The sequence below is a fragment of the Siphateles boraxobius genome, unplaced genomic scaffold (assembly GCF_051911475.1).
Source record: "Siphateles boraxobius isolate OS27281-9 unplaced genomic scaffold, OSU_SipBor_1 9, whole genome shotgun sequence".
Lineage (NCBI taxonomy): Eukaryota > Metazoa > Chordata > Actinopteri > Cypriniformes > Leuciscidae > Siphateles > Siphateles boraxobius.
In genome coordinates, this window is record NW_027509219.1 from 5,407,769 (window position 1) to 5,418,665 (window position 10,897).

The 10,897-nt window shown below is 42.9% G+C and overlaps 1 protein-coding gene across 1 annotated transcript; it reads right to left on the reverse strand.

Annotated features, from left to right (window-relative positions):
- Positions 1 to 415: 415 nt before the first annotated feature.
- LOC143733012 (taste receptor type 1 member 1-like) lies at positions 416 to 9,725 on the reverse strand. Its single transcript, XM_077224536.1, has 6 exons — positions 9,488 to 9,725; positions 9,072 to 9,369; positions 8,236 to 8,985; positions 7,911 to 8,123; positions 7,705 to 7,825; positions 416 to 1,350 (listed from the first exon to the last, which is right to left on the reverse strand). Exons 1-6 carry the CDS (start codon positions 9,667 to 9,669, stop codon positions 416 to 418), a joined length of 2,499 nt encoding a protein of 832 aa, XP_077080651.1. The 5' UTR covers positions 9,670 to 9,725.
- Positions 9,726 to 10,897: the final 1,172 nt, after the last annotated feature.

Genomic DNA, 10,897 nt, shown 5'->3' on the forward strand with positions numbered 1-10,897 from the left:
TTCCACAGAAGAAAGAAATGCATGTTTGGAACAACACAATGGTTAATAAATGATGACAATTTTTTATTTTATTTTCATTTTTCACTTCTTTATTCACCTGTTAAATTGCAGTGCGATTAGAAGGGCCTATTTTACATTTAGGCTGATGAATGATGAAGTTAAATATCTACTGGCATACCGGTAAAGTGTTTTATAACATTTATAACATTTTGCCAAATCAAAGTTGCTTTTTCTTAACAAAACTTAAATACAGCACCAATAAAAGCATAACAACACAAACAAATGATAATAATATTGGGAACTACTAATGGATCTAAAGACACAGTATAGCAATAAGTATAAAAGCCTTTTACAGAAAATTTCTTAAAAGGAAAACAAATTAAAAGGATCTGTGTTTACTGTGCTTTGTTGTGATCTAAGACCTACTAATGGTCTGCGTGTAATTCTGAATAGATGCTTGAAAGTATGCAGGAGTGTTCTTTTGTGGTTGGAATATTATAATGTAAGATTTTGGTATGAAATAGCTGAAGACAATTCCGTATATACTAGATATCTGTGCCATTGCATTAACAAGCTGAATGTATTGGCTTTTGAGAATGAGGTATGCTGTAAAGTACACAATCCAGCTCACAATGTACAAAATGAGACTGAAAGTTATTGATTTTGCTTCATTGTAATCTTTTGGCAGATCTCTTCCCATGTAAGAAAATAAGAGACACAGGGAACCTAGAAACCAACCTATAAACATAACAATGCTAATAGTTGTAGTGTTCCCTATTTCACAGCTCAGTATAATCTGGTCTTTAAAAGTGAATGAGTCTCTGAAAGTCTTTGGAGCTGAGACAGTCATCCACAACACACAAGAAATTAAATGAATGACAGAAAAAAATCCAACAAAGAGCCACTGTCCATTGTACTTTACCCAAAAGCTGTGCACGTTGGGAAACTTTGCAGCCATTTTGAAGATACAAACAATTTGAAAGGAACGGACAGCCATACAGGAGAGAAAAACAGTGAAGAAAAATGCAAATATGACATTTCTCAGGATGCAGTGTACAGATGTGGGGTTTCCAAAGAAAAAGAACACACTGATGCTAGACATTATCAAACATGTTAACATCAGGATACACATGCTACCACCAGCAGACCTCACCACTGGTGTGTTGTAATTATAGGTGAAAAGGCAAAATATGGCAAAAAGGACAATAATTAGGCATGTGGCAGAAACCATGACAGCGATGGAGAAGATTTCTGTGAATTGAAGATAGACAACAGAACGGGTCTTACATGTCACGCTGCCCTCATCAGACCATTCACTCTCTGGACATGGAAAACATGAATAGGGATCCCCTGAGAAACAGTAAAACAATATGAAAACATACTTTTGTGATCAAGGTCAAACTGATTGATTTTGATTTTACAATGCATGATGGTGGGAAATATCTTTGGAAAATGCATTCACATAGAGTCAAATGCCAGTTCCCTTTCAAGGGAACTCGAGCTGCGTTGAGACGCGGTGGGAACGCTCTGCGTGATTGCGTCGTGAAGCACGTGTATAATCAGTCCAATGGAAGAACGAGACGTCACCGGCGGTGACGTCATAGACCAGGAAGCTATAAAGCACACCAGAAATCAGACCGCGACAGCTTCTGTTGCCTTCAGCAAGCGCTCTCTGTATACTGTCCTTGTCTATTTATTGTTGTCTGTCACAAGCACATTATCTATCTATATATATATATATATATTATGGCGAAACAAGAATTCAAGCGTTGTGTTGTCCCTTGCCCTCGTTTCATCACGGGTGGGGACACACATCAGCTTTGTGTTGCTTGTTTGGGAGTGGAGCATGCCCAGTCAGTTCTCGAGGGAGCTGACTGTGAGCATTGCGAGAAGCTGTCCGTGAGGACGCTCCGCTCTCGCAGGGCGTTCTTTGAGGAGGACGGTTCGGTTCGCGCTCCCCGGGGTGCGGGTCCCGCTGCTGCCGAGGCACAGCGAAGGCTTTCATCTTGGGGTTCGCATATGGATCTAGTAGCGGGGCTTGAGACGGGCCCAGCCCTTTCTCAACCCTTACCTGCTGGATCCGGTGCCTCTGCCCAGGAAGGAGCCCGCGCTGCGGCTTCTCCTTCCCAGGTTGGGGCACCATTGTTGCGGCTATCCAGTTCTGAGGATCTGGATGTCGTCAGTGTTGATATGGGGGATGTTGAGTTTTCGCCAGCTCATGCCTCCGATAATGATGAGGAGCTTATGGAGGTTTTATCTCGTGCTGTAGCTAGATTAAATATTGAATGGCCAGCCGATGATTCTTTGAGTGTTACTAGAAAAAGTTTATTAGATGAAAGATTTTTACCATCTAAAACACAGCCTCCACGTCGGGGACTCCCGTTTTTTCCCGATCTCCACAATGAGGTTTCGAGATCGTGGAATAAACCGGCGTCATTCAGAGTTTTTAACCCACAAACTTCATGTTACAGTAATGTTTTGGGTGCATCTGATTATGGTTATGTTAAGGTGCCTCGGGCTGAAGAGACGCTCGCGAGCTATCTCTCTCCCGAGTCATCGTCATCCTTAAAAACCCCGACGTTACCCACCAAGCCATTAAAATCTACATCTTCGCTGGTGGGTAAAGCTTATTCGGCAGCAGGTCAGGCTGCGTCATATCTGCACACTATGTCTATACTGCAGGCATACCAGGCTGATCTGCTGAAGGATATCGATGAACGTGAGGAAGTCAGCGCTGACGCAATTCGAGAATTGCGTCGCGCAACAGACCTGTCTCTCCGGGCCACCAAGGAGACGGCCAAATCAGTGGGCCGTTCTATGGCAGCCCTGGTGGCCACGGAGCGGCATCTTTGGTTAAATCTGTCTGATATAAAGGATAAAGATAGGTCTGTTCTTCTGGACGCGCCACTGTCACCTTCAAGTTTGTTCGGCGACGCAATCAACTGTGTCGTCGATAGGTTTCAAGAAACGAAAAAACAATCGGCTGCGTTCCAGAGGTTTCTTCCTCGACGTTTCAATATCCCTGAGACTGCTGGGCGAAAAATGATTATTAAATCCGAGCAGTCTCATCCGAGTACAAGCTCCTCACAGCACAGAGTGCATCAAAAACAGAGCGTCGCCACTCGGGCTCCTCCACAATCTGGGGAATCTGGGTGGCGGTCGCAGTCCAGGCCAGCTAGGGGTAGGCAAGATCTGAGGACTGTCATCTCTAAGAAGGCTTGGGCTAAGAAGAAGTCCTGACGCCCAAGGCGTCAGGCTTCTGAGGGTGGTCCCCTCCGAGGAGGGACGATTTCGAGAAATCGTTCATCCTCGGCACCCTCTGGGGGGCGATTCTCTGAGGAGAGTCGCAGCGCTGCCACATCGGTTGTTCCCTGCCGGTTCGCCGCTTCAGGGCACCGAGGTGTCAGCGTCCCCATACGATTCTCCGAGGAGGATCGTAGAACGGTCAGTTCGGTTGTTCCCTGCCGGTTCGCCGCTTCAGGGCACCGAAATGTCCGTACAACCGAATCCCGAGGCCAGTCTCGAGAGACTGGTCCCCTTAGTAGAATTTCTGGCAGCGTGGAAACTACTGCCAAATATTTCTCAGTGGGTCCTGCATATAATAGAAAAGGGTTACAGAATTCAGTTCGGTTCTCGTCCGCCCAGATTTCAAGGGGTCCTTCCCACAGTGGTGGACCCAAGGCAGGCTCGGGTCATGGAACTAGAAGTACTGACGCTTCTGCAAAAAGGGGCTATAGAAAGGGTTTCTCCTCCCAGCAGAGAGTCAGGGTTTTACAGCCGTTACTTCATCGTTCCCAAGAAGGATGGGGGGTTGCGTCCTATTCTAGATCTGCGTCAGCTAAACAGCAGAGTTCAGAAACTCAAGTTCAAGATGCTTACACTCAAACAGATTGTATCACAGATTCAGTCCGAGGACTGGTTTGTCACAATAGACTTGAAGGACGCTTACTTTCATGTATCCATTCATCCTCATCACAGGAAGTTCCTGAGGTTTGCTTTCGGGGGCGAAGCATACCAATATCGGGTCCTTCCATTCGGCCTAGGTTTATCACCCCGCACCTTTACGAAATGCGTGGATGCAGCACTGGCTCCTCTGAGACTCCAGGGCATTCGCGTATTAAACTATATCGACGACTGGTTGATCCTGGCTCGTTCCGAGCAGTTGGCAGTTCGGCATCGAGATGTCGTTCTGTCTCACTTAAAAAGGTTGGGGTTGCGGCTAAACACCAAGAAGAGTGTGCTCCTCCCAGCCCAGAGGACCACTTTTTTAGGGGTGATGTGGGATTCGACAACTATGCAAGCACGATTGTCTCCAGCTCGTATTTCTGCGATTCTCACAGCCGTAAATATGGTAAAACTAGGCCAGTCACTCACTGTGAAACAGTTCCAGAGACTGGTGGGTCTCATGGCAGCTGCGTCCAACGTAGTTACTTTTGGCCTTCTGCACATGAGACCCCTGCAGTGGTGGCTCAGGACCAAGGGGTTTTCTCCGAGGGGAAATCCGTTTCGCACGATCAAGGTCACGCGGCTATGCCTACGTGCCTTGGTCATGTGGAAGAAACCTTGGTTCCTCGCCCAAGGCCCAGTATTGGGGGCTTCTTGTCGACGTGTAACGCTATCGACGGATGCTTCCCTCACAGGCTGGGGGGCGGTCATGAGTGGCCGCTCGGCGACAGGTGTCTGGCAGGACCATCAGCTTTCGTGGCATATAAACCGACTAGAGATGATGGCGGTATTTCAGGCTCTCAAATACTTCCTGCCAGACCTGAGAGGCCATCATGTGCTCGTCCGCACAGACAACACATCGTGGTCTCTTACATCAACCATCAGGGGGGTCTGAGGTCCCTATTATTATGCAAACTGGCTCATCAGATCCTCCTATGGGCCCAGGGAAAATTACTGTCACTCAGGGCAGTTTATATTCCAGGGTATTTGAATGTGGGAGCAGATATCCTGTCAAGACAGGGGCTGAGGCCCGGGGAGTTGAGACTTCACCCCGAGGTGGTGGAGCTCCTATGGGAGAACTATGGTCAAGCTCAGATAGATCTTTTCGCATCTTACGATACAACCCATTGTCCGCTTTGGTTCTCCCTCACATATCCAGCTCCTCTCGGACTGGACGCTATGGTACAGGAGTGGCCGAGGCTGCACCTGTACGCATTCCCCCCGATATCATTGCTTCCGGGAGTTCTGGAGAGGGTTCGCCGGGAGGGGGCTCATCTATTATTAGTAGCCCCGCACTGGCCGACCCGAGTGTGGTTCTCGGACCTAGTGTCCCTTCTGCACGGCTCTCCCATGGAGATTCCTGTCAGGGGGGACTTGTTATCTCAAGCAGGGGGCACGATATTTCACCCTCGCCCGGAGTTGTGGAAACTGTGGGCTTGGCCTCTGAGGGGGCCCAGCTCTTAGAATCCGGTCTCTCGACTGAGGTCGTTGAGACCATCCTTCAATCCAGAGCTCCTTCCACGAGAAAACTATATTCATTGAAATGGAAATTGTTCTCTACATGGTGTGGAGAACGTTTTTTAAATCCTGCTAACTGCCCGGTTGGTACAGTTCTCGATTTCCTTCAAGACCGTTTCTCTGCTGGATTATCTCCCTCCACCTTAAAGGTGTACGTAGCGGCTATATCTGCTTATCGCTCCCCTTTGGGGGCTTCTTCTCTTGGGAGAGATCCTCTTATTACGCGTTTTCTCCGTGGTACACTGAGGCTTAGGCCTGCATTGCACTCTAGAGCACCGGCTTGGGATTTGGCCATTGTACTTGAGGGTCTGGCCCTGGCTCCCTTCGAGCCTATTGAAGAGGTTTCAGAGAAGTTCCTTACACTAAAAACTCTATTTCTTCTCGCTATTTCTTCTATCAAGAGAATTGGAGATCTGCAAGCCCTGTCGGTGGCTCCTTCATGTTTGGAATTTGCACCTGGTATGGTGAAAGCATTTTTACACCCTAGGCCGGGCTACATTCCTAAGGTCCCCACTAATGTGGCGGGCCCTATTGTGCTGCAGGCTTTTTGCCCTCCACCTTTCTTTACCCCAGATCAGGAAGGTCTCAATCTGTTATGTCCCGTTAGGGCTTTGGATGCCTACGTTCACAGAGCTGCCCTGTGGCGTAGATCAGAGCAGTTATTTGTCTGCTTCGGTTCAACCAAGAAAGGTTGCCCTGCATCTAGACAGGTAATGAGCAAGTGGGTAGTTGAGGCTATCTCACTTGCTTATGAAGCGGCCGGACAGCTCTCACCTATGGCGCCCATTCTACCAGGAGTATGGCTGCCTCTAAGGCTTTAATTTCAGGGGTTTCCCTGCAGGACGTTTGTAATGCGGCAGGCTGGTCCTCACCGCATACATTTGTCAGATTCTACGACCTAGACCTCTCCACTCCCGGGGCTAGGCTGCTTGTTTCTTAGTGTGCGCAAGGACTCCACACAGAACGGGCATTTCTCATTATGGCGTAGTGGACATGGGGTTCCCACCGCGTCTCAACGCAGCTCGAGTTCCCTTGAAAGGGAACGTCTCAGGTTACGTATGTAACCCTGGTTCCCTGAGAGGGAACGAGACGCTGCGTTCTCCTGCCATACTTCCTGCATGCCCTGATCGACTTGCTTCAGGCCTTTTCAGAAGCTGTCGCGGTCTGATTTCTGGTGTGCTTTATAGCTTCCTGGTCTATGACGTCACCGCCGGTGACGTCTCGTTCTTCCATTGGACTGATTATACACGTGCTTCACGACGCAATCACGCAGAGCGTTCCCACCGCGTCTCAACGCAGCGTCTCGTTCCCTCTCAGGGAACCAGGGTTACATACGTAACCTGAGACGTTTAGTAACCTTGCAGGTAATAAGGACGTGGTTCGTTCAAACAATGAAATCATTACAGATGGTATGGTGTGGAATGTAGAATGGAGCACCAGTAAACCATATTAGATCTTTGCATTACACTGGGAGACGGCACAAAAGAAGAAGATGGGGTATGATGTCCCTTCATATTTTGTCTTCTTGAATTTAGGTAATCTCAAAACATTTTAGAATGGCTAATAATTTTGACATTTCATCTGAATATCAACATTAGTGAGATTTATTTGTAGTTGTCTTTTTTTTGTTATTGTCATTTGTGAATTTACTTCATGTTTGCTATTAAGAGTGTTTACATAATAGACAAGTAGCTATACAGATTTGATTAATAATAGATTTGTAGACACAGTAATTATTTTAAATTTGTAAGGTAAAAAATATGAACAGTTACATTTAGACCATGTGGTTAAAATTTTTCAATGATTTCAATAATAATAATCATTGTAATGCGCCACGGGGTGGTGGTGGCGCAGTGGATAAGACACATGCCTTTGGTGTGAGAGACCCGGGTTCGAATCCACTGTGAGACACCACACCAATGTGTCCCTGAGCAAGACACTTAACCCCTAGTTGCTCCAGAGGCGTACGACCTCTGTCATATATAGCAATTGTAAGTCGCTTTGGATAAAAGCGTCAGCTAAAAAAATGAAAAAATGTAAATGTATAAATGTAATCTACAGACTAATTTAAGATCAATATCTTTTTTTTTAAACAATTTTTTACTCCTATAGGGGCTACAGTACTTGCCGTAAACAAGATTTAGTTTTTTTGTGCTATAACAACTATATGTGCAAATCTTTAATTTTATTTCCCTATTAAAATAAAATGGACTGAAGAATCTAAAATCTTAAAGTACTCACAGGAATAATTCACATAGCTGTTACGTGGACATTTTTTACACAGAAAACAGCAACTATGATATCCATCAGGTTCCCTCGAAAATCCTTCTTTGCACTCAACAGAACAGTTTGAGAAAGGAACCTTTATGGAATAAGACATTTTTTTATTAAAATTAAGCTAAGTCAGATAAATGTTTGGATAAGTACTCACCAAAAATATAACTTACCGAAACATTGTTATGCCAGGACAAGAGAGAGTTGTTGATAGTAAAAGTAATTTCTGGATATGTATCATATATGCCAACTATATCAAATTGTGGAGGATTTGTTTCAGTATTCCACCGTATGACTGCAAAACTGACAGTTGGATCACCATTTTCATCATATTTCACCTGACGGCCGTTAAGTGGGAAGTCCAACTTCTTGATTTGTTCTAGAAGCTGTTGTAAAGTGTGGTAAAAATGTCCCCATTCATTTGATGAATGCTGCTATAAGAATGACTATTACTTTTCCTTAAAAATGTCATTATCATCTTATGATGCATTTACTCACCATGTATGGATTAACTGTTGTGTTTTTGCTGCATCCATTCATGTTACACTGCAGAACCTTATGTAATGCATGAGCTATGGAATAAATGGCGGCATAGATGGCATATGAGAATGTGGGATTTTCATTTATAATCTCCTCTGCAGTCAACATTGTGCAGCAATCACAATCTTGATTACATGTCTTACTATTACTCTTGACTTCATCAGCACTATCGTTATGGCCAACATCAGTTGTTCCCCTATCTTTATAGATGAATTCATTAAATCCGGGCAAAGACAACAATCTTTCTGTAATGCCAACAACTGTTCCAATTTTCCCAATTCCTGGCTCTCTTGGAAGCTGTTGATTCATAGCCCATGCTTCACTTGCAATCCATACTTTGTTTTGGATGTTGTTCTCTATGGCTGCTTTGATAATGTTGCTTGCATATTGTGGCACAGCGAAAACAACAATGACATTGATGTTAAGCATATCAATCTTTTTAAGTGTTAGACTGTAGTTTGCCCTTTGACTTAGAACCTCTTGATAGGCCAAACAAATTCCAGTATTGCGTATATACTTGTTAAATAGACTTAAGCCGTCTTCACTGTAATCGTCTTGGCCACCAAGAAAGGCAACCCAGTTCCAACCAAACCATCGTATGATGCGAATAATCATTTCAATCAGGTCTTTGTTGCTGGGCACTGTTCTTAGAAAAGAGGGGTACTGAAGTTTATTACTTAATGCATAGCTGGAAGCTCCATAATTCACCTTTTAAAGAAGAGGATAACAGTATTATGTGTTGTAGTATTTTTTTTTAAATATAAATCAAAAGGAGAATGAAAAACATAATTTACCAATGGTATAAGGTCCATTGTGATTAGTGGTGCAATAGTAATAGTTGCTGTGCTTCCATAAGGCCCCGTTAAAGCAATCACTTTAGGCTGATAGTTATTGAGTTTTTCTTTGGGTTTTATCGATCCATTTTTTGAGATAAAACTCAAGACTGAAGGGAAATTATTTGTGTCAGAACAATGGTCAAAAATTTCATAGCCCAGAGAAACATTTGGCAAAAAAGTGGTGGAGTTATTAATTTCCTCAACAGCAAACCTCATCACTTGGAACATCTGATATCCAGATTCTGAGAAAGTGTATCTAGAACAAAATAGTGAGGAAGTGAATTGCGCTTCATTGAATCTTTGTATTAACCAAAATTTACTTTAAATATTAAATATTGAGGAAATGCTGCCGCTATAAAAAAATTATCTCTTACCTGGAACATTCAATTGCTTCTGGAGAGAACAGATGTGTTGCATATTGAACTTCATGTAAAGCAAAAAGGCCACCCAACAAGTAATCTCCTTTCAAGCTGAACTCAGATTCTAAGCAAGAAACTTTAAAAGAGAAATAATTAATAAAGGCAAAAAGGAAAGAGTAAATGCTACTCAGAAGCATGGTTTACGGTGGACCGTTGGTTGTAAAACTAGAATCTGTAGTGGCAATCCATAGAAGTCAGGTTTATAGACAACAATTGAATTTGCTTACAACACAATTCAATTTGCTTAAACCACTGTTTTCACTGATACAAAGTTCAATTTCCATATCTAAACTCAAAAAAGTTTACATCAATCAGTTATTAAGTAGAGCATTACACCACATCACACAAAAAAAACTTGAAATACCCAGAGTTTTAACATTACTAACTACCACCATCATTACCACCATTACTTCCTATATCAATATAATCTCATATGTTAGCTTTAGAAAAAATCAGAGGAGCCAATCTATAGAATAAGTTTCCTAAACCATAACACACACTAATGGATTTCCAATGTCTCTGAAATTCGAGCATTGTTTACAGATTTTATGAGATTTTGTGATATGCTGAGGTCAAGCATGGAGTTGGGCATAAGTGTGGCACTCAATTTATTTTAGATATGTACTAGTTCATGTTATACATACACTTTGGGGAATGCTTTGCTGAAGGTGAATTTGGTTGATGTTTAAAACAGGGATCAACACTAGTAAAATGTTTTGACAAGCGCTTGAACCCCAGCTTCTCAGACAAGGTACCCCTGAGCGACTGGCGAAGACAGCTAGTGGACTCATATGAAACACAAGGAGTTATAAAGGCATAATAAAATATTTTTAAATAAAATAAAATAAATTAATTAAAATAAAGGTATTTACTTAGAAACAGCAGGAGTGTGTCTTTCATTTCATTTAATCATTTTTATTGCAAGATTAAATACATATATATAGACAGTCCTGGTCAGAATTTGTGGCACCCTTGGTAAATCAGCAAAGAACCCTGTAAACAAATCTTCATTGTTTATCCTTTTGATATTTAATTTAAAAAAATTCACAAAAGTCTAACCTTTTAACAAAGTAAAACAATTGAAAGTGAGGGAAAATATCATTATGTTTTATTATATTAACATTCATATTTACATTTTTTTAACGCAGGAGGGTGACTAGGAACATTACATTTTCCAGCCATGACTTCCTGTTTTACAGGAGTATAAAAATGCCAAATTCCCTTAATTATCCATCATAATGGTGAAGGGGGTGGATTGTAATCCACTGCTGCTTCAATGTATATGTAATGATTGATTATAATTAAGGTATTAATCAATATTTAAATAGTTGAATAATTTCTCTGGTGATTTTACTTAAATAGAAA

What these genes read in the sequence shown, in the direction of transcription:
- LOC143733012 (XM_077224536.1), bottom strand. Translation starts at nt 9,669, where the DNA reads ATGCTTCTGAGTAGCATTTACTCTTTCCTTTTTGCCTTTATTAATTAT. An exon ending in CAATGGACCTTATACCATTG is followed by an intron (nt 8,986 to 9,071) that starts GTAAATTATGTT and finishes CTTCTTTAAAAG; the next exon opens with GTGAATTATGGAGCTTCCAG. An exon ending in CAACAGTTAATCCATACATG is followed by an intron (nt 8,124 to 8,235) that starts GTGAGTAAATGC and finishes ACTTTACAACAG; the next exon opens with CTTCTAGAACAAATCAAGAA.